Source organism: Heteronotia binoei, chromosome 5, assembly GCF_032191835.1.
Source record: "Heteronotia binoei isolate CCM8104 ecotype False Entrance Well chromosome 5, APGP_CSIRO_Hbin_v1, whole genome shotgun sequence".
Taxonomy (NCBI): domain Eukaryota; kingdom Metazoa; phylum Chordata; class Lepidosauria; order Squamata; family Gekkonidae; genus Heteronotia; species Heteronotia binoei.
The window spans coordinates 156,711,729-156,735,731 of record NC_083227.1 but is presented as its reverse complement, the minus strand read 5'-3'; the positions used below and the strand labels follow the sequence as shown (position 1 = coordinate 156,735,731).

The 24,003-nt window shown below is 42.7% G+C and overlaps 1 protein-coding gene across 1 annotated transcript in view; it reads left to right on the top strand.

The window, feature by feature from the left end:
- The window catches only part of WWC1 (WW and C2 domain containing 1), a 144,043-nt gene extending 121,133 nt beyond the window's left edge, over positions 1-22,910 (top strand). The window contains exons 14-23 of the mRNA XM_060240622.1: positions 132-218; positions 6,929-7,121; positions 9,667-9,819; positions 10,449-10,549; positions 12,345-12,495; positions 13,962-14,126; positions 16,823-16,915; positions 17,995-18,225; positions 21,854-21,975; positions 22,468-22,910. Of these exons, the coding sequence (XP_060096605.1) occupies positions 132-218; positions 6,929-7,121; positions 9,667-9,819; positions 10,449-10,549; positions 12,345-12,495; positions 13,962-14,126; positions 16,823-16,915; positions 17,995-18,225; positions 21,854-21,975; positions 22,468-22,534 (1,363 nt within the window). The 3' untranslated portion in view covers positions 22,535-22,910. The remainder of the gene's footprint in view (positions 1-131; positions 219-6,928; positions 7,122-9,666; positions 9,820-10,448; positions 10,550-12,344; positions 12,496-13,961; positions 14,127-16,822; positions 16,916-17,994; positions 18,226-21,853; positions 21,976-22,467) is intronic.
- Positions 22,911-24,003: the final 1,093 nt, after the last annotated feature.

Here is a 24,003-nt window from a genome sequence, read left to right as displayed (position 1 = left end):
TGTTGATGGACATAATTGCTAATTTAGTACATGCTAAGCCTAAGAGTCTGAAAATTTCAATAAATGAAAAATTCCTTTGAGATTTGCTTTATTGCTCCTTACAGTCTTCTTCTGTTGGTTTTCCAATTCAGGTATGATGAAAAAAACAAACAGTTTGCGATATTAGTTGCCCATCTGAATAACGTGTCTGCTCTCTTGCTGCAGCAAGACCAGAAAGTGTAAGTAAGTGGAATAACTTCTGAGATGCTGTTGAAGAATCTTCCTATATCTCCTTTTTAGATAATTCAGTTAGGCAATGCAGCAGGTTTCTATTTTTTATTTCACATCAGCAATCCATTTTGAGTTTTACATCTACAACGCTTGGGACTCTTTAGCTTGGAGAAACGTCGACTGCGGGGTGACATGATAGAGGTTTACAAGATAATGCATGGAATGGAGAAAGTAGAGAAAGAAGTACTTTTCTCCCTTTCTCACAATACAAGAACTCGTGGGCATTCGATGAAATTGCTGAGCAGACAGGTTAAGACGGATAAAAGGAAGTACTTCTTCACCCAAAGGGTGATTAACATGTGGAATTCACTGCCACAGGAGGTGGTGGCGGCCACAAGTATAGCCACCTTCAAGAGGGGTTTAGATAAAAATATGGAGCACAGGTCCATCAGTGGCTATTAGCCACAGTGTATATGTGTATATAACATTTTTTGCCACTGTGTGACACAGAGTGTTGGACTTGATGGGCCGTTGGCCTGATCCAACATGGCTTCTCTTATGTTCTTACCTATACAATATTTACATCCACCTGTATTATACTCTGTTGTAGCAATGTGGTGGTGTTATATATCCAGCCTGAAATAATGTTTTCTCATGTTAGACCTTCCCTCCCAGTATCTTCACAGATTGTCTATAGTGAAGGAAGAAACCCCTTTTGTACTACTTTTCCTCTGTCACTGACAGAATACCAATTTCAATTTCTTTTTTAAATGTTTGCAAAGAATCTAGCTAGCCACGAAATGGCAGAAGAACACTGCAGTTTAACTTAGGATAATGAAGCATTGAACAATTCCTTAACTGTGATAAGTGTCTGTGTTTACAGATTCACAGTCTTGGGGACACTTTATTCAGAATGCAATTAATTACCTAGGTAATGACTGGTTTCTTACTTCCAGTATGATTTCACAGATGTACTTTCTACAGTAGCCAGATAAAGTCTGCCCTTTGAGAACAAGAGGTGTATATTTCTTTTGCCCTAAACCTTAGTCAAGAATACTTATCCAGAAACTAGCACTTTATGTACATAAAAATTGTACGAAGGCTGCAGTCAGATAGCAAGCTTAGCACCGTCTAGCCACGTGTCTAATCTAATTGGGAGTATTTTGTCACAGAGGGTTGCAATCAGACATCCGTGATTGAGCCATCAGACTGTGACTGAGGCAGACTGTCCATTCCCTCAGCTTCACAGCCTGAGTGTGGAGGTGTAGTTGAAGATGAAGATATTGGATTTATATCCCGCCCTCCACTCCGAAGAGTCTCAGAGCGGCTCACAATCTCCTTTCCCTTCCTCCCCCACAACAGACACCCTGTGAGGTGGGTGGGGCTGGAGAGGGCTCTCACAGCAGCTGCCCTTTCAAGGACAACCTCTGCCAGAGCTATGGCTGGCCTAAGGCCATGCTAGCAGGTGCAAGTGGAGGAGTGGGGAATCAAACCCGGTTCTCCCAGATAAGAGTCCGCACACTTAACCACTACACCAAACTGGCTAGTTATGTGCACTCTGCTAACTAGTTTTTAAAAAGAAAAAGAGACCATTCAGACATGTCTGATGGTTTGGGTACACAACAGAGCGATCAGACAGCAGGAAATCTGGTGTAAAACCTGCTCCGCTCAAAAAGATTGGACTTTCACAGGTATCAAAGAAATGTACAGTAAGGGGGGGGGGGATGGAATGCAGATGATTGGGACACTACAGACAGCTGTTGCTTGAGTGATCATGCATTTTAAATCCAGAATGAAATTGCAATGGCACGAGATCAAACTCCATGTCTGATCTCAGCCTAAGAGTCAACCTACTAAGACATTAATGTTAAAGGAGATTACTCTGATACTTATTAAATTCCTAACCCATAAATGTCAGTGCGGGTTGCTACTATGACAGATCCCTCCAGTTCTCTCCCTCAGAGGCTAAGTAAATAATTCCGGAGGTATTCCATCTAGTCCTGGCACTTTGGCATTCTTGAGGTGCCCTATATATGCTTTTATCTCCTGAGTTTGATACAGGGGCCCATTTTTCTAACTCTCCTATTGGATGTTCAGAGGGGGGGTTGGATGGGCTCATCATATTTTTTTTGGGGGGGAAATAGGACCTCCAAGTATCTGGAGGTATACAGGGGGCTAACGCAGCTGAAGATGTTCCGTTTGACACCAATCTCCAGAAAAGAGATGTGTTTTTATTCCTAGCTGCTTCTATTAATTTAGCCCACATATCCCTGGTGTGTTCTTTCTTAAGCCTTGCTACCAAAAGTTTGTATTAATTCTTTAGGGCCGAGAGGAGATTATAGGCTTCCCTCCTATTCTTTCCCTTGGTCCTCCTTGCTAATTTATATGCCTTAGTTAGGGCATTTTTTGCTTTAGAAGCTAGATTTTCCCTTCGTTTTTCTGTCCTGTTACAGACTGAGCTACTCTAGTGATGTGTGTTTTTTTCCCCCCGAGGAAACCATGGCTGTCCCACCCTGTGTCGGTGAGATATAGGGTGCAGTCAGACTAACGCTTTTATCCATTGTCATTGCTTCTCCCCAATGGATTTGAAATGATCGTCCATGCATCCACATAATTCCTCTGTTCCCCGCTCGTCAGCCACCCATCCTCACCACCGACTTGCTTGAGCCAGTCTCACTGTGGACTTCTGACATCTGATCTCTCTGTAGCGCACTTGAGCCCTTTAGGAGGCCTGACTTCCGCTCCCTTACCGCCATTTTTTTCACGGTTAGCACTGTGCTCATAACTGCATATTCGCTCAACGGCAAGTATGTGGTTACGCACACATGCAAAGCAGGTTTTTTTAAACCCTAAAGCTGCCTGTCCTACCCTCTTTGCGGTGAATGTGCGGTGGCAATCGGATCACTGAACCATGTGGTTTACTGAGCTGCTATTTCAGCTCCTCGCTTTCAGATGGTCATTTTTTTTCTATTTTCGATCACTCGTCCACCAAGAAACTCCTCAAAGGACTCTGTCCCCTTTTCCCATAACCTATCAGCCCACATCTTGTTCTTCAAAGGCTGGCAGCTAAACCTTTTGAACTAATGGCATCCTGCAATCTTCAGTTCTTGTTGCGGAAGACAGTCTTCTTGGTGGCCATTACATCCACCAGGAAGAAGGGGAGCTCATGGCACTAATGTTGTGATCTTCCATATCTATCATTCCCTATGGATGGTATTTCCATGGCCCCATATGTGAACTTTATACCTAAGGTACTCTCCTTATGGTGGATGTTTTAATTATCTATGTTCTTTCCATCACTACAAAATGAGTTTGAAAGATGACTTCACTCTCTGAATGTACAAAGTGCATTGTTGTTCTACTTACATAGAAACTGCGAGCATCACAAGTCCCCAGCGTTATTTGTGTCCTATGCAGCACATAGTAAAAAAAAAAGGTAAAGGTAGTCCCCTGTGCAAGCACCAGTCATTTCCGACTCTGGGGTGATGTCGCATCATGACGTTTTCACGGCAGACTTTTTACAGGGCGGTTTGCCATTGCCTTCCCTAGTCATCTACACTTTCCCCCCAGCAAGCTGGGTACTCATTTTACCGGCCTCGGAAGGATGGAAGGCTGAGTCAACCTCGAGCCGGCTACCTGAACCCAGCTTCCATCAGGATCAAACTCAGGTTGTGAGCAGAGAGTTTGGGCTGCAGCACACAGAAAGGGGCACTAAAACTTCCTCACAGAGGCTGTCTAAATGAATTGTCAAAACCAGGGCTTTTTTTGAGCAGGAACACACAGGAATACAGTTCCAGCTGGCTTGGTGTCAGAGTGTGTGACCTAGTATGCAGATGAGTTCCTACTGGGCTTTTTCTTAAAAAAAACCCAAACCCTGATTGAAACCATCAAACTCTACTACTTGTTAGCCAAACAACTTCTGCTGGGACCTGTTTGTGCTCACTCTATGAGGGCTTTGGCTATTTCTTCAGCATTCCTCACAGGCACCCCACGACATTTGCAAGGCTGCCATATGGACTCATTCCTATGTGAAACGCTATGCCCTGGATGTCTTGTCTTTCACAAAGGGTTTTGGTGGAATGAGTGGTATTACAAGTGGCATGTGTCTTGAGTTCCTCTAGCACCCTCCTTCAGGTAGGCTTCTTTTGTTGGCTTGCTGTTATCCCATAGGTGTGATTCACAGAGACCATGAAGAAGATAAACAGGTTGCTTACCTTTAACTTATGATCTTCTAGTGGTCATCTGTGCATTCACACCACCTGCCCTCCATCCCCACTGCTGAAAGTCCTCATCCTGAAGTTCTTTCAGCAGTCAGAAGGAACTGGTGGGATCCTCATGCCCGTCCCACTGAGCATGCATGCTGGAGCCCCTGTATATGACACTGGGAAGGTCACAAAAATCAGTTGTGAACAGGCCTCAGATTCAGTGGGAGCTCACAGGAGCACAGCTTCTGAACTTTCTGAGAGTTCCACCTCCTTGTCCATTGAATAGTATGTGCAGCTGCATAACAATCCCTGGATGAGCTCCACCACCTATTTTTCTACAAAACGACCCCTGGTTGTGAAGGTTCCTGACCGGGATTGGTACAGGTACACTATATCCCCATTGATGTGAATGCACAAATGACCACTCAAATATCATAAGTGACAGATAAGCAACCTTTTTTTAAACAAACCCTGGAATATAGATGGAGCATTTCCAGTCTGTGGGCCATTGTTTTGTTTCCATATTTGTTGGCGTATTGCAGTTCTTTGTTGAAGTTCTAAAGACAAGTCTGATTCCTTCCAACTTCATGCTAAAGGGTGAACTATTGACAGCTTTTGAATGTTTCAGCTCGCTATTTCTGTATGTATCTCCAGTAAAAGTCATAGGCAATGTAAAATAGTCTGGCATAATCAATAGCCTGTAGAGGATACAGGGACTTTTAAAATTTATTTTATTTATATCGCGCCCTCCCTACCAAAGCAGGCTCAGGGCAGCTCACAATATAAAAGTTATTATTTTAGTTATTATTGAGAGCCAGTTTGGTGTAGTGGTGAAGTGTGCGAACTCTTATCTGAAACAACCGGGTTTGATTCCCCACTCCTCCATTTGCACCTGCTGGCATGGCCTTGGGTCAGCCATAGCTCTGGCAGAGGTTGTCCTTGAAAGGGCAGCTGCTGGGAGAGCCCTCTCCAGCCCCTCCCACCTCACAGGGTGTCTGTTGTGGGGGAGGAAGGTAAAGGAGAATGTGAGCCGCTCTAAGACTCTTCTGAGTGGAGGGCGAGATATAAATCCAGTATCTTCATCTACCTCACAGGGTGTCTGTTGTGGGGGAGGAAGGGAAAGGAGATTGTGAGCCGCTCTGAGACTCTTTGGAGTGGAGGGCGGGATATAAATCCAATATCTTCATCTACCTCACAGGGTGTCTGTTGTGGGGAAGGAAGGTAAAGGAGATTGTGAGCCGCTCTGAGACTCTTTGGAGTAGATGGCGGGATATAAATCCAATATCTTCATCTACCTCACAGGGTGTCTGTTGTGGGGGAGGAAGGTAAAGGACATTGTGAGCTGCTCTGAGACTCTTCGGAGTGGAGGGCGGGATATAAATCCAATATCTTCTTCTACCTCACAGGGTGTCTGTTGTGGGGGAGGAAGGTAAAGGTGATTGTGAGCCACTCTGAGACTCTTTGGAGTGGAGGGCGGGATATAAATCCAATATCTTCATCTACCTCACAGGGTGTCTGTTGTGGGGGAGGAAGGTAAAGGAGATTGTGAGCCGCTCTGAGACTCAATCTCAAAGCCGCTCTCAGACTCAGTCTCAATGCACAGCAGCCAAGAAGGTCTGAGCGCCTGCTCCGGCTGCAACGCCACTGAGGATGTTCTCCGCAGCTGAGAACGAATGGAAGGAAAATTTTCTTCAGTAGAACACGGCACTTGATCCCGAAAGACTCTACAAACCCTAATGATGTTACCAGCCATGAAAACTTGACATCTTTGATATCGCTCTGAGACTCTTCGGAGTAGAGGGCGGGATATAAATCCAATATCTTCATCTACCTCACAGGGTGTCTGTTGTGGGGGAGGAAGGTAAAGGAGATTGTGAGCCGCTCTGAGACTCAATCTCAAAGCCGCTCTCAGACTCAGTCTCAATGCACAGCAGCCAAGAAGGTCTGAGCGCCTGCTCCGGCTGCAACGCCACTGAGGATGTTCTCCGCAGCTGAGAACGAATGGAAGGAAAATTTTCTTCAGTAGAACACGGCACTTGATCCCGAAAGACTCTACAAACCCTAATGATGTTACCAGCCATGAAAACTTGACATCTTTGATATCGCTCTGAGACTCTTCGGAGTAGAGGGCGGGATATAAATCCAATATCTTCATCTACCTCACAGGGTGTCTGTTGTAGGGGAGGAAGGGAAAGGAGATTGTGAGCCGCTCTGAGACTCTTCGGAGTGGAGGGCGGGATATAAATCCAATATCTTCATCTACCTCACAGGGTGTCTGTTGTGGGGGAGGAAGGTAAAGGAGATTGTGAGCCACTCTGAGACTCTTCGGAGTGGAGGGCGGGATATAAATCCAATATCATCTTATTATTATTATATTTGGTATTAGTAATCTGTTACTTACGCTATGCTGATGAATGTGCATGGATTTTTGTGCTGAAGTGCAATAATCTCCATACTCAGTAAGTCCGTGAAGCAAGTAATGCTGATTTACATTATCTATCTTTTTTCAACAGGAGTATTCGTCTGGCTGTTCTTCCTTGTTCTGAAAGCACGAGCTGTTTGTTTCGCACCAGACTGGTGGAGGCATCAGACAATCTTGTATTCAATGAATTATTTTGCGTTGCAATCTCCTACTCTGCTTTACGACAGAAGACTCTGAGGGTTGATGTCTGTGCAGTGGATAACTGCCATCTTGAGGAGTGCTTGGTTAGTGTTCCCTTCTGCTGTATCTGTAGCGTTAAATCTAAATATCTGGCTGAGGCTAAGTACCTGCTGTAGCTGTTGACAATATATCTTCTGCATGTAAGCAGTAACAATTCCATAGGCAGACTTCTTTAACCAGATATTATTTCTACTACATTGACACTATCAGCTTGACTGTGACCTTGTCTTACAAGGTCACACACTTAGGGCTAGTTGTGACTTGATCCCTACACCCACATACACCCCATGTTTGTGGTGTTATCATGGATGACACAGGCAAACAGTTTTCAATATTGGGACAAACAAAATTTGCGGAAATGGGCATCCTAGCAGATTTACTGAGAGAAGAGAGTAAACGTGATCTGAAAGAAATGTGGCAGCCTTTTTTACAAATGGGTTGAAAATTGTAAACTGGAAGAGTTATGAGTATATGAATGGTATTTTTAACTAGGTTATTGAATCTATAATGTTTATGCTATGATAGAGAGTATTATTGGAATTAAGGATTAAGCTGTGTGTTAAACAGATATTTTGGTGGAGGAACAAAAAAACGAAATGTATATATTTTTTTAATTTCCCTTTCACTTAACCTTTCTCCTTTTTCCTTATTCCTTTCCCTCCCAAATCCATTCCTGGATGAAATCTAATTAAAATGTTAAACCAGAATATTGGGACAAAAAATCCCAACCTTAAGTATAGTCTGAACTAAAAGGGAAAAAGACCTTGGGCTCGTAATGGATAGCTCAATGAAAGTGTCGACACAGTGTGCTGCAGCGGTGAAAAAGGCAACCTCTGTATTAGGGATTATTAGGAAAGGGGGTTGAGAATAAAACGACTAATATTGTAATGTACCTGTATAGATCTGTAGTGCAGCCTCATTTGGAATACTGTGTACAGTTCTGGTCTCTGTATCTCCAAAAGGACGTTGCAGAGCTGGAAAAAGTACAGAGGAGGGCAACCAGGATGATTAGAGGGTTAGAGCACCTTCCCTATGAGGAAGAGCTGCAGAATCCGGGACTTAGAGCACCTTCCCTATGAGGAAGGGCTGAAGAATCCGGGACTTAGAGCACCTTCCCTATGAGGAAGGGCTGAAGAATCCAGGACTTAGAGCAACTTCCCTATGAGGAAGGGCTGAAGAATCCGGGACTTAGAGCACCTTCTTTATGAGGAAGGGCTGAAGAATCCGGGACTTAGAGCACCTTCCCTATGAGGAAAGGCTGAAGAATCCGGGACTTAGAGCACCTTCCCTATGAGGAAGGGCTGAAGAATCCGGGACTTTTCAGTTCAGAGAAAAGTGGTAAGGGGTAAGGAGATTTGACACTGAGAATTTTTTCTGCCTCTTCCAAAAAACTAGAGCTCAATGGCAATCCAATTAAACTTATGGGCGGTAGATTTAGGATGAACAAAAAGAAATATTACTTTACACAGAGAGTGATTAAAATGTGGGATTTTCTGCAAGAGGATGTTGTGATGGCCACAGGAATACACAGCTTTAATAGGGGATTAGGTAGATTCAGAGAGGATAAGTATATTGGTGGCAGCTAGCCATGGTGACTGAGGAGAACTTCCACATTCAGAGGCACTAAACCTCTGTATCCCAAATCCAGGAGACAACACAGGGGGGGGGACTTGACTTCTGTGCCCTGTGGTTGGCTTCCCAGAGGAACTAGTTGGCCACTGTGTGAGACAGGATGCTGTGTGAGATAGCACAAAGCTTCTTTTTTAATAATAATAAGTTCTATTTATATCCCACCCTCCCCGCCGGAGCAGGCTCAGGGCGGCTAACAGGACATGGTATATACCATGATCAGTTATACAATTCATAAACTGTTCAACTGTGAGATCATTACATATGAACATATGAAGCTGCCTTATACTGAATCAGACCTTTGGTCCATCAAAGTCAGTCTTGTCTTCTCAGACTGGCAGCGGCTCTCCAGGGTCTCAAGCTGAGGTTTTTTCACACCTATTTGCCTGGACCCTTTTTTGGAGATGCCAGGGATTGAACCTGGGACCTTCTGCTTCCCAAGCAGATGCTCTACCACTGAGCCACTGTCCCAGGTATAGATGGACTATTGGTCTGATGTAGCAGGGCTGTTCTTACCTTCTTAATATCTATGTATATTGTGATTATGGCAATTCAGAGGATAACAAATTAATGTCATAAAGACTTATAAGAACCAGTTGACGTGAGCGTGACCTCCCACACGAACATCTCAGGAGAACAAAGGATTGCCAGTGCCGTAGCAAGGCGACGCTCAATGCAGATGCACTGTTTGTGTTATCCAGTATCTCTGTGCTTTTGTTACCACAATTACAGAGCAATTTTCTGAGCCACCGCTCTAATTGGCACAGTTGCGTTGTCTCAAAGAACGTGGTCATGGAAACTGGAATAAACATAATACATTAAATTAAAGGGAAGGAGAATTTGTATGCGTGGCTCAAAGAGGTAAATTTCTAGGTTTAACCACTGAGATCCGGTTGTTTGCTTCTGTTGTCATTTGGCTACTGTGATGATATCAGTTTCTGTTTTACTTTGTTTCTGCAGGGCAGTGCACAAATTAGCCTTGCCGAGACTTGCAGATTGGGAGAGAGGTCAACCCGCTGGTACAATCTCCTTAGCTATAAATACGTAGCCAGGCAAAGCGATGAAAATAAGCAAGAGGATTCCTGTTCTAAACTTTCCTGTGCTGAGAAAACGGTAAGGACTAATGATTAAAGATTCAACCGTATAATAACGCATGCCAAGGTTTTAGAAACGATGTGCTATAGGTGGGGAATAAAAAATTCAGACTTGCACGTCAGGCGTATAATTACCGCAAGAAAATGCAAAGCTTTTTTCTTTTTTTTCGTTCAGCTGTGAGAGCATTACATTTTGCTAGCCCAGGTATAATGCCAATAATGATGATTATTGATCATGATAATGATTATTGATTATGATCATAATGATCATAATAATGATGATGACCAATAATGATGGAGAGCCAGTTTGGTGTAGTGGTTAAGTGTGCGGACTCTTATCTGGGAGAACCGGGTTTGATTCCCCACTCCTCCACTTGCACCTGCTGGAATGGCCTTGGGTCAGCCATAGCTCTGGCAGAGGTTGTCCTTGAAAGGGCAGCTGCTGTGAGAGCCCTCTCCAGCCCCACCCACCTCACAGGGTGTCTGTTGTGGGGGAGGAAGGGAAAGGAGATTGTGAGCCGCTCTGAGACTCTTCGGAATGGAGGGCGGGATATAAATCCAATATCTTCATCTTCTTCATCTTCTTCTTCTTCTGTGAAACTCAGTGGATGTCACGGCTTTTTAATATCCTTCATTCATTCCATGCAGGATTCTGTATCTGTGCTTCTGGAGCAGACTGCTGTTGAACTAGAAGCTGTAGAGAGAGAGTTAGAAGAAAGCAGAAGCACTTTACTTACAGGTGAAAATTGGTATGTGTTCCAGCCCACTCAAGGTCCCAGGTTCAATCCCCGGCATCTCCAAAAAAGGGTCCAGGCAAATAGGTGTGAAAAACCTCAGCTGGAGACCCTGGAGAGCCGCTGCCAGTCTGAGTAGACAATACTGACTTCGATGGACCGAGGGTCTGATTCAGTAGAAGGCAGCTTCATATGTTCAATAAAACCAAAAAACTTAAGTAAAACCCAAGGCTAAAAACACCTCCCTGACACTTCTCTGAAGCCTCTAGAAATCGAGAGCAACAAAATTAGTACATGGGGGATCAAAATCCTCAAAGAGAATTGAAGCTTCTGCTCTAATGTTGCTATAGGAAGCATAGTCCCTTTATCAAGGCATGGCATAACCCCATTTTAGCCTAAACTGAGACGCATAAGGACACCGCAGGAGAATATGTACAAGAGATTCCAGGGGCAGATGGGACATAACCGATCTGAAAAAAGGGATCCTTAGTAGACAATCCAGCAATACCATTGAAAAGGGCCAATTGAATCGTGGATGCATAAAGGTCCTATATGATGAAATACACCTTGGGAGTCCTCCGCTTGCCCAAATGTCAGAGGTGTCAAACTCATTTGTTACAAGGGCTGGGCTTGACATAAATGGAACTCTGTGGGGTCGGACCATGCATATCATAAAATGTACTGCCAGGTAGCAGAGACATAAATTTTATTAAAGATACGGGGAAACACAGTTAAAGAGATTATTTTTTTACTTAAAATGCAAAGGGGCTTAAATTGGAAAGCTGAGAGAATAGTGGGATTTGGTAATGCAATTTTAAAAGTAGAACATCCAGAAAAAGCACAAGGATCACAGCAGAAGCTAAAAATATATAAAATGCTCTGAGCCTAAAAAAAACGTTAAATGGCTGGGTGTTGCGAGCTTCTCCCCCGACCCTCACCTACACAGATTGGCAATGGCTATCCAGTGTAATATCGTCCTTTGGCTGTGGGTTCCCTAGACGCCAGTTCTCAGGTCCATTCAGCAGAAAGTTGGCTCAAAGCATCAACACTTTATTTGCAAGGACACAACTCCAGAATAGCAGCAGCTTCAGCTGGCCACTGGAAACACTGGAAAGTGAAACTGAACTCCATTCCACAAATACATCGCAGCATAGAGTTGCAAGAAAAACGCAGAATGGATTTTCCATTAAGGTCTCTGTTTATCTGGCCACAGAGACTTTAACGGAGAATCCATTCCACATTTTCTTTGCATGGCCAGAAGAGATGCTGCAACCTGCAAAGACGAGGTAGAAGGAGCTGGTAACTTTGGCAGCCTCGGAGCTTCAAAGGGGGAGGACAGGAGGGGAGAGAAAAGAGCCATGGGCCTGATTAAAGCCCTGGGCTGGCCAGTTCTGGCCCATGGCTGGATATTTGACACTCCTGATTTAACTAATACCTCATGGAGGCTCCCACTGCACTTACACATTGTAGTCCTCTATAATCTTTACATATGCATTTGTAACAACACTAGATGAAAGTATATTCTTGGAGAGGAGAGGATATTATGTATTCGGAATTTCCAGACAAAATGAACAAAAATTGAACTGGAATGTGATGCAAGACGCTTAAGTGAACTGTACTTTTGCTTCTCTCCAGTCACTGCCTTGCTTATTTCAGTCCGTTATGTAAAATAGTGATTTATCTTCTAGCCCTGTAAAAAAATTTATATAATGCCATTGTGTCAGGAATACTGTTAGTATTACCAAAGCGCTCTAGACTGGTATGTCAAATGTTCTCTGCATATTTACAAAGCAGTTTTGTTGTATAACAGGCAAGATGTGGAAGATGGTGAAGAAGAGCATGATGGCAATAGTGAAAACGAAGTGGAAGAAGAGGAGGAAGAATTTTATGGTGATAAGCTAGTATGGGGAGCAGAAGAGACTACGTCAGCCTTCTCACAGGCAGAGTTAGCAACTCTTAAGGTAAAGAACACACAAAGAAACCAGTGTCCTTCAGAAGTAGGTGATAACTGGAAGGACAAGCTGACTTCAGCACTGTGCCATTGCTGCAGTGCCCTTGCTTCACCTCTAACGTGCTTGTTTTCTGCCTACTTGTGAATTCATTCTTGTTGCTGACTTTCCTCATATAAGGAAAATCTAGGCTGCTACGTTTGATCTCTCGCATTTTGAAATGTAAGCGAAAACCTGAGGAAGCTGGAAGCACTCACTATTGTGTGTGTTTTCCCCTTTGTAGCCTACAAACATTACTGCCAAAATGTTGCACCACAAGGTAATACTAACTCACTTTTGTATCAGCCAGAGTTTCCACACAGTGGTCATTTTACCACAGAATAAGCTGTCAGACCTTGCACTGGATGAGATTTGTGCTATAACAAAGTCATGTAACTTTGTGCTTGGTGAATTATGCTAACGAAGTCTGTCCACTGTGAACAGTCTCAAATATTTCACCGTCAGAGAAAGCACTATATCCATACCACTCTGTCTGCACAAACAAATATTTGCATAGGCAAACTATGTTATGCTTATGCTTCTGAGCACAGTTATCTGTTTTTCATGCAAATGTTGGAAGATCGTACAGCCGGCTTCTATGAATACAGAACAAGGAAGGCCCCTGGATTCTGGCCCCCCCTTTCCCGGTCAGTTTCTAATTATGAAGTCTGTTCTGGTTTTGTGTTAACTATTTCATATGCAGTTGCTGAATTCTGGTTCTGGTAAAATATAAGGTTTAAAGCGAATCACACCATTCTGTCTTAGATGTTGTTCATAATTATTCAGCAGTGATATATCTGATAAGTAATCCATGATATTGATTTGGATTTTTATTCAAAAGGGAAGCATTGTGTTTATAAATTAGTTACAGTATTGCTTTAATAAGCATAACACAGATCATGTTCAAAAACCCGCCTACAACTGACTCCCTATGAATTAAGTACTGATTACATTTTAAAGGCCTTTATGTTAGACTTTATGTTAAATCTATGTTAGATTTAAAACATTCATAAACCATTTAGATTTAAAACATAAACCAGTTAGATTTAAAACATTCATAAAGCTAATAAGCTAAGGCTTAATCACACAGAACTTAGTATGTTTTATGATTATAGTAGTTTAGTATTTTTGTTCAATTTTTACAGTACTCTAAAATTGTTTTATCATTTAAAAATTAATGGAAGTAACAAATGTTTTGAATGTGCCGTCATGGTGTTCTGTGATTTTGATATGTACCATAACAACTGCAAAAAAATGTAGAAATCACCTTTAAGTTTTAAGCTAGTTTATATCTCTTGAGTAGTCATGGGTCTAATGCGTAATATTGAATTTTAGTATTAGATTTTTAATTTGCCCTTTGAATTGCTGTTCTTTTAGAGTGGTGGTACATCAGTAGACCAAGCTACACTGAAGCATCTCTTCTCTCTTTCCCCCCCCAGGTGGATAAAGAGACCAACACAGAGAGTTTCACAACATCTTCCGTTGTAGTTCGTCCAAAAGATAAAAGACCATCAAACCCACCACGAACTCCTTTTGTTAGAGGATGTACAATAATACGTTCCAAAACCTTTTCTCCAGGACCACAGAGCCAATATGTGTGTCGGGTAAGGAAATTGTACATTGGTGTGTTATAAGTGTAAGGAAAATGACGTCTTAATGTAGCGCTAAGAGGTAGCCTACTTTAAAATATGCTATCCTTAAGAAATATCAAGTACCCATTGTTTCCATTCCATCGAATTGTCTTCACTGTTCTTCAGTAAGAGGTAAGGAAATGCATTCTATTTCCACCTGGAGAAAACATTATTTGAGCCTTAGATAATGAGGGTGTCATTTTCAGATGACCACCTTAACATCTAACCAACAAACGTATGCCAAAGGCTCATGTACACATTCTCTATCATCTAGCAGCTCTGTGCATGCAGTATGCTTCCACAGAGGTTTAAATACAGAGGGGTTCATTGAATCATAGGGTTGGAAGTGATCTCCAGGGTCATCTAGTCCAGCAGTTATACTGTTGAAGAAGAGGAGGCGATTGGATTTATACCTTGTCCTTCACTACCCAAAGGAGTCTCAGAGTGGCTTACAATCTCCTTTCCCTTCCCCTCACCACAAGACATGCTGTGAGGCAAATGGGGCTGAGAGAGTTCGCCAAGAACTGTTCTTGAGCAGAACAGCTCTGAGAGAGTTATGACTGACCCAAGTCATTCCAGCAGTTGCATGTGGAGGAGTGGGGAATCAGACCTGTTTCTCCCAGATGAGAGTCCATGTCCTGAACCTCTACACCAAACTGTTCTTTCTTGTGAATCAGAAAGTGGTTTGGTCTATAGGGAAATCTTTGTTTTAATAGAATGTTTTGAGTTCTGCTTACATGGAAATTAATTTACAAATATACACTAGAGCCAACAGGTGGGGGGAGGAGGTTGGAGTGTGTTCATTGTTGACTTGAAGAGACATACCTCTGTGAAACAAATACAAGATCAGGCTACATAATGTTGCTTGTAGTGCAATTCTCGAAGTGAATGCTACAAGTGCTTTCACTTTGTAGAGTGTATTAATCCAGAGAGGAGGAAACGCACGCTTGACTCCATTATTACAGAATTTCTTAGGCAGGCTTCTTATTGTGTAATCGACAAACCACTGTAATCTCAATTATATACTCCCCCCCCCCCGTTTGTTCTTCTCTATCTAATTTTGTAAAGCAGAAAAAAAGCCACCTTAGGCAGACATTTTCAGATCGCACTTGCTTACGTTCACGATGCTGAGTATGACCCAGATTTTGCTGTACACCCACACTGCTGCTGTACCGCTACCTGCAAAACCTAACATCTGTATGGATGGCCTCTACCACCGTTAATGCAGCTTAATGATGAGTAAAATGTATTTTCAAGCCGTGTGTGTATGTAACTGTCTTTAGAAGAGCTAAATACCAGAGGTCATAATGGAAATTGGAAAGTAAATTGTTGAAAGTAAATTGATGTCAAGCGCGAATGTATCCGGTGCATGGAAGTTATGCTTGCTTGAGGCCATCTCTTTGCTTAAATGTGTATTCATAATTAATTAGTTCCAGGGGCCAGAATCAGGAGAGGCTATAAATAACTTCTCCCTTGAACTTCAGCCTCTGTTGCAAACAAGGAAGACGCTTTCAGGAAGGGACTTTCATGGAGAATAGGGCTGGCTCTGCTGAGGGAACAAGATGTCCCTTCTGAGCATCAAGGTTATTGCAGGAATCATAACAGGACCTGATACAGTTGTTGCTTCCAGCTTCAGAAGCTGTCAGGTTCATCAGCTACCCACTTCCCCTTTGATTTAGCTGCAAGTTGAACTTTCCACAATAGGCTAGACCTCTAAATTGCATCAACTTGTTTTTTTAAGACAGGCTTTTGGACATAAGGCTATGGAACAAATAACCCATGACAGGGGCATTCAGGCATGGCGAGATGGATGGATGCTCACTGCAGGGAATAGCAGATTCTGTGAAAGGTTTTCTAGCTCTTGCTACATCTATCCCTGGTAGAATGTACTGGATTTGTATTTAAAGAGTGGATTTGTATCTAAAGTGAGGGCTGGTTTTTTTTAAACAATAATAGATTTTCCAGTAAGCAAAAATGTATAGAAAAGAATATGCAGCATCTTCCTTTGTTATAGAAAAAGGCAGTGCCTTAGATATCTGAGACACAATCGCCAGGAATATCCCAACAACAAAGAACTCCAAGGCTATTCTTTACAGCCTTTGGCCACAAAAATAGGCATAGGACTTGGACCTTAAGAACCTGTCAGTGACCCTAGGAAAGGAGACCCGTCGTTGTGCTATCTCAGGGATGCTCATGTTCAGAAACAGCTGTAGGAATTAAACATTACATTTTTGTTCTTTGAGTATTGCAGACATGATCATGAATGATAGAACATGGATGTCAGACCCGTCACACTGATTCTAATTTTTGTGTGGGAGCACAAGCATGGTTGGCTATCTAACCACCTTGTAGAACCGACATAACTTGTTTTGGGAGGTCAGCAAGGGCAGCAGTGGATACCACCTTTCCTGAGCAATTATTTGCTGGTGCAAATCTTAAGAGATGGGCTGGCAGTTTTTTAAGTACTCGGATACATTCAGTGATCTATTTCCCAACGGAATTTGGTTGATGGAAGTCAGAATGCTTTTATGAAGACATTATATGAATGATTTTCTTGCTTTCTCATCGGACCATTATCATTGTAAGCTCCTCCTTCTACAGATAGTTGTGGAACCATTCACTCAGTAATACAGCTGTCTTAAATGTTATGCTATTGGTTTCTTTTTCAGTTGAATCGAAGTGATAGTGATAGTTCAACTCTGTCTAAGAAATCGCCCTTTGTCCGAAATGCTGTAGAGAGGCGAAGTGTCAGGATGAAACGGGTAAAAACTTCTGACGCATTTTTCTTTCTTAGTGTGTGTCCATGAAATTATGGTAGGGTCTATATATTTTGCAGAAGCTAACCACTTTTAAAAAAAAATAATAGTTAATTAGTAGGAAATATAGTTTCTGAACATGTATTCCAGTATGTGTGTTGCATATTTCCAGTAAGAACTTATAAAATTACATGCTGTCCATGAAGGTTTCTGTTTTCTCTGAACACATTATTATTATTATTATTATTATTATTATTATTATTATTATTATTATTATTATTATTATTATTATTATTATTATTATTATTATTACAATTGATGAATTGCCCTATTCTGGCTAGCGCCAGGCTCAGGGCAATGTACAACATTAAAAAATACATATGACTACATATATATAAAATCAGTTACATTAAAAAATTACACATCCTGATGGCATCTTTAAAGTGCTCTTATTCAGTCATTACATCACATCAGGGGGTGAGGGGATCCCCCCCAAGAGGGGGTGGAGAGGGAAAATGTGCCAGCGCGGCAACCATCGCTGTCCTTATACAAAGGCTTGGCGGAACGTAAAGCTGCCTTATACTGAATCTGACCCTTGGTCCATCAAGGTCAGTATTGTCTATTCAGAGGGGCAGCTGGCTATTCAGGGATTCAGGTAGAGAAAGGTCTTTCACATCACCTACTGCCAAATCCTTTAACTGGAGATGCCAGGGATTGAAGCTGGGATCTTCTGCATGCCAAGCAGATACTCTTCCATTGAGCCACAGACCTCCATGTGGCTTTCATTAATGTGCCAATGACACATTAATGTGGCATATAGTCCTGAAGGACTTTGGGAGCTGTCAATACTTGACATTTTATCTTTGTTTCCTTTAATTGTCTGCATTTAATGTACAGGTGTTTAATATTTGTAAGGTTTCATTGTTAATATATTATTTTCTGCTTGATAACACCCACACCATTAGATACGGTGGTAATAAAGTTCTTCTTCTTTTGCCTGATGAGACAAAACTAAGAATTTACCACATATGAAGAGATTTTTTTAATTCCACATGGCTATACATATCTTTTTTTTCCCCTTGTAGTTTTCAGTTCAAAACGTTGGGGCTGAGCGTCTAATCCGTACTTCTCTAGACTTGGAATTGGATTTGCAGGCTTCAAAGACCTGGCACAAACAACTGGTACAAGAAATCTCTGTTTTGAAGCAGCTGAAGGAACAGTTAGAACAAGCTCAGAATGAAGGAGAAAAGGAACTACCTGAGTTTGTAAAGGAGGATGAGCGATTTCAGATCTTGCTGAGGCTAGTGGAGAAACGGGCAAGTACTCTTATAATTGCACAGTGATTTTCAGATTCTTAAAACAATTCCAGTGCTGCTTGCTTTCTCAGTTCCTTTCGCTGATAGTGAGCCCTTTAAGCTCTTATAAATCACTATTCAGTAGTGTTATATGCAACATGGTTTCATGTAGGTTCTAAGTGGAAATTGCGCTCTCCCCCCTCCGTTACTCAGACTTTTCAGCCATCATTTACTGGATAAAAGTAATGTCTCACATTGTGAAAGATCACCTTTGTTTGAATGTCGCTTGAACCCACATTATGTCCCTACAAGCATACAGAAGATGAATGTGTACCTATAATTCCATTTAAGAAGGTAATATCTGAAGACATAATCAGTTTGAGTGCCGCCATCCAGAATTTTCAAAAGAATTTCCAAACCTGCATATAATATATATTTTGTTATTTCTTTGAACGTTTTCACAAGAAGCATAATCTGAAAGAATCGGTTAATAGGCAGAGTTTCAAAATAATAATAATAATAATAATAAATTTTATTTGTACCCCGCCCTCCCCTGCCGAAGCAGGCTCAGGGCGGCTAACAATACGGTGACCAATGGTGCACCAACAATAAAACAGTTACATTAGAAACATTAAACATTAATTGACCTTAAAAACCTGATTAAAACAATTAACTAAAACATATTATAACGCTATCCTTGACGCTCTTCTAGTTGATGCTGATGGCGGATTTTCTTCTTATCAGTATAATTCAGTTATTCATAAGCTAATTTAAAAAGGGTGGTCTTGCAGGCCCTGCGGAACTGATCAAGGTTCCGCAGGGCCCGCACCTCCTCTGGAAGTTGGTTCCAGAGATATGGGGCTGCGGCCGAAAAGGCCCGAGAGCGAGTGTTCTGTAGTTTGATTTGTCTTGGCCCAGGGGTAGTCAGTCTGTTCTTTCCTACTGACCTCAGTGCTCTCTGGGGTTCATACGGGGAGAGACGGTCCTTCAGGTAGGCTGGTCCTCGGCCATATAGGGCTTTAAAGGTGATAACCAGCACTTTGTACTGGACCCGGTATACAATCGGTAACCAGTGCAGTTCGCGTAGCCCCGGCCGTACATGTTCCCATCTTGGGAGACCAAGCAACAGCCTGGCCGCCGCGTTCTGCACTAGCTGTAACTTCCGGGTCCGGCACAGAGGCAGCCCCATGTAGAGGGCGTTACAGTAGTCCAATCGTGAGGTGACCGTCGCATGGATCACCGTTGCTAGGTCCCGACGCTCCAGGAAAGGGGCCAACTGCTTTGCCCGCCTCAGATGGAAGAATGCAGACTTGGCAGTGGCTGTTATCTGGGCCTCCATTGATAATGAAGGCTCCAGTAAGACACCCAGACTCTTCACCTGCTGCGCCGCCTTTAGCTGCACACCATCGAAGGTCGGGAGAGATATTTCCCCCCCTGGAGCGCCGCGACCCACACAGAGAACCTCTGTCTTTGCCGGATTCAGCATCAGCCCACTCAGTCTAAGCCACGTTGCGATAGCCTGTAACGCCCGATCCAGGCCTTCCGGGGGGGAGGCGGGCCGGCCGTCCATCAGCAGATAGAGCTGGGTGTCATCTGCATATTGGTGACAACCCAGCCCAAACCTCCTGGCAATCTGGGCAAGGGGGCGCATATAGATGTTAAATAACATCGGGGAGAGGACTGCTCCCTGAGGCACCCCACAGTCTAGTGTGCGCCTCTGGGATCGTTCACCCCCGATCGCCACCCTTTGTCCCCGACCCGTGAGGAAAGAGGAGAGCCATTGTAAAGCAGACCCCTTAACCCCAATGTCGGCGAGGCGGTGGATCAGTAGCCGATGGTCGACCGTATCAAATGCAGCCGACAGATCTAATAACATCAGCACTGCTACACCGCCTCGATCCAGTTGCCGTTGGAGGTCATCTGCTAAGGCGACCAAGACCGTCTCCGTCCCGTGGCCCGGTCGGAAGCCAGACTGGCACGGGTCTAGGACAGAAGCGTCATCTAGAAATCTCTGTAGCTGCAACGCCACTGCCCTCTCGATGATTTTACCTAAAAATGGTAAATTAGACACCGGTCGATAGTTCGCCAATTTGGCCGGGTCTGCTGTTGATTTTTTCAAGAGGGGGCGGACCAAGGCCTCTTTCAGAGGCGTTGGAAAACGCCCCTCTAAGAGGGATCTATTTATGATGTCCCGTAAAGGACATCTAAGCTCCCTCTGGCAAGATTTAATCAGCCAGGAGGGGCAAGGGTCCAGATCGCATGTTGTTGGGCGAGCAGCGGAGAGAATTCCATCAACTTCTTCCAAGCTGAGTGGGTCGAAGTGGTCCAGCAGTAAATCCGAAGACAGGCGCGGAGCCTCAGTCTGACTTACTGTATCTAATGTGATAGGTAGGTCTTGGCGGAGTGATGAGATTTTATCTGCAAAATATTTCGCAAATGCCTCACAGCCTATCTCCAATTCTCTAACGTTTGGTTTGCCTTGTGGCAGTGTTATAAGATCTCCAATTACCCTAAATAATTGTGCTGGGCGCGAATTTGCAGATGCAATCTTGGCTGCAAAGTATTGTTTCTTTGCAGTCTTGACTGCCATCTCATATGACTTCATAAACGTTCTATAGGATGTTCTCGTCACTTCGTCCCGAGTATGCCTCCACCGCTTCTCTAGTCGTCTGAGCCCTTGCTTCAGCTGGCGTAGCTCCAAGGTATACCATGGAGCCAGCTTCATACGAGGGCGCAGAGGGCGCCGGGGTGCGATTTCGTCGATGGCCCTGGATAGCTGATCTTGCCAGACTTCCACCAGGTCATTGAGGGAATCGCCAGTGGGCCAGGGGTCCCTCAGGGCCGTTTGGAACCGTTCCGGGTCCATCAGGCCCCGAGGGCGAGCCAAAATAGGCTCTCCGCCCATACAGGGTTGGGGCGGCATCTGTTTAAATGCCAAATGTAAGCATTCAGTATCATGCACAGGAATTATCATGGCAGGAATTATCTGTATATGTATGTATATAGATATCCCTTCCACACATGGTGTCATAGGATACAGCACAGTATGCTTTCAAGTTAAAATGTTCCAGCATTTAAATTCCCCTCGTTGCATTTAACCATTGTTTGACTGTTTGCTAGGTTAGTATCCAGACTCCATCTGCAAAAATGCAGGTTGTATGTTGCATGAAAAGTATGTATTTAAAAATATGAGATGTAAATGTCATTGTATTTTATTATTCATCTTCTGCATTTATACAAACCCCCCTCTTTACCCCTGGCTTATCTAACTCTGTTATGACTGATAGAGAATTATGGAATATTTATCTCACATATCATGTAGGTTGTAAGTCGAAATTGCACCCCCCCCCCTCCATGTGAGCCCCACATATCAGTATCTATCTTGGTGTTTTACTCCCTGCTCCTCCCCCCCCCCATATATATCCCAGCAGTTCAATGATACAGTCAACTATTGCGACAAGATATCCTTTATAAATTCTCAGTCCTTTTACAGCTTCTGTGGTATATGACTTCAAGTAAATCAGTCTCACAAGAATACGATATGCTGGACATCGAAGTTAAGTGCTTTATCTATGCAGAGGATGTTAGATTAGAGAAGAACCTTATTGTGTCCTATTTAGACTAATGGCTTCATTTCTCATTCACTCAGGCTGAAAAAGATGAGCGGAAGTGTGAGCTGAAAGCTGATAAAATGATGAGAGCAGCTGCTAAGGACGTACATAGACTACGAGGGCAGAGTTGCAAGGAGCCCCTGGAGGTGCAGTCATTTAGGTAGGGAAATGAGTTATAGCTTTATTTCAATACCTGGCTTCCCCCCTTTTGAAGTAGCTTCACTTACTGGCAGCATAAAACCACTGAGCTGTAGAAATTATCCAGTCACGCCGGTATCATGGTTGCCCTCTGATAATGACTGACAACATCAAACAGCATTTTCTGAGAACAGCATCTTCTCTGATACCCTTATCTAGCAGAAGCACAATGCTGTCTCACCTGTCAGATCCTTTTGTTTAATGACTGAACTACCCTCTAATACTCGGTTGTATTCTTATCATCTGGAAACAGTGTGAGATTTACAAAAATAGCTTTTTTTGTAAGAGTTTGCTACGATTTGTTGTTATGGAATCTTTTTGGCTCATTCAAAAGGGGGTGACAAGTCTTGCACTGTTGGCACAACTAAACATTCTTTTGTGTTTGCTCTCTTTGAGTTTGCAAGCTTCAGAATTCGTACTGTCATTAACAATTGATGTTGGTCTTGTTTTTCAGAGAAAAAATGGCGTTTTTCACACAGCCGCGGATAAACATTCCAGCTCTTTCTGTGGATGATGTTTAATCTATTTAAGTATTCCTTTCTCCAGCCACTTTGAAAAGTATCGTTTGGTTTCACTGAAGTTTATTTATGTGGTATTATAAAGGTACAAGGTTGTTTGTACATTGTTGGGTTTGTCAGATCTCCACTGAGATGGTTTGGTTTCCAAAGCAAAGATCCTTAGCGTTGCGAAAAACAGCGTTTAACATGACATTATGATATAGTTTGTATATTTAGCAATGTATTTTTTGGGGAAAGAATTTTTAAATATGAACAATTTAAAGCTCAAAATGTTGTTTAAATAAGATTCCATTTAGAAGTTTTGTACAGCTCTATTTTTTTTTAGAGAAGTTTTACCACAATAAAATTGCATCTGGAGGAACGTCAATTATAAAAAGCATATCCTGTCTCTTGTAACTAGTTTTTGCTAGTTTACATATTTTTGTATACACAAAAAAGGATGCAAAAAGCCATTACAAAAAAATGCTCTGTCTACTCTGTGAGCTGTGAAACACTTCCCTTGCCTTCTAGGTCATAAAAAAAAAAAAATGGGTGTGGAGTTCACACTGCTTTCTACACTTTAATTTTGAGATTCTTTCAGCACCTTTTATGTTTAATCCATCAAGTTCCAAAAGCTCAGTGAAGCCTTTACTACAGGAAGAGAGCTATTGGGAATGTTTATTTAGGGCACTGTTTTTGTTTAACAAATACAAGTCCTGATTAGACGTAGACATGAACCAAGCCACAAATTGTGATTTGTGCATGAATTGGGCCAATTCGTGGTTCATTTCAAATCGGTTTGCTTGCCCATGCCATGCCCGAAACTGGAAAACAAACTGCCTTTTTTCTTTAGTGGTTCATTTGGTTCATTTCTGCAATTTGTTTTCCTAGACAGCTTGGCACTAATTCAATCAATTCCTAGGCAACACTGGGGGTGGACTTCTAGGAGCCCTAGAAACACCCACAGCAATTGTCCATAGCTTGATTGACAGCTCTGGGAGCCAATTACGGAGCTCCCGTTCTTCTCGATGGGAGCAGACACCGTGACTTTCACTTTGCAGCACGAAGAGAGAAGAGTTACTTGTCATGAGAGCTGACCCTGAGCTTTCCTCGGGGCACCTGCTTTGGGGGTTATAACTTGGACATTCCAAATCCAATCATTGCCTGAGGGCAGGTGGAGGAGAATCTGCTGGAGATTCCCGATGAGTTTTACACCTCCCAAACCACAAACTGGCTGGGGCAACCGTATGAATCGTAAAACAAATCAACCACCATTTTCCTATTCTGTGCCCAGGAACGTCAGCAACTAACGGTGAAACTAATTCCCCTTTTTAACATTTTCAACGTGTTTTAAAACTACATTACGATTTATACAAGGCCTACAAGGAACATTTTAAAATTAAGGTTTTAAGGAAATGTTTAAGGAAATTTTAAAAATAAATATTTCCCTGTCCATTTTTTCATTAAATGCATGATTTTTAAAAACTCATGTT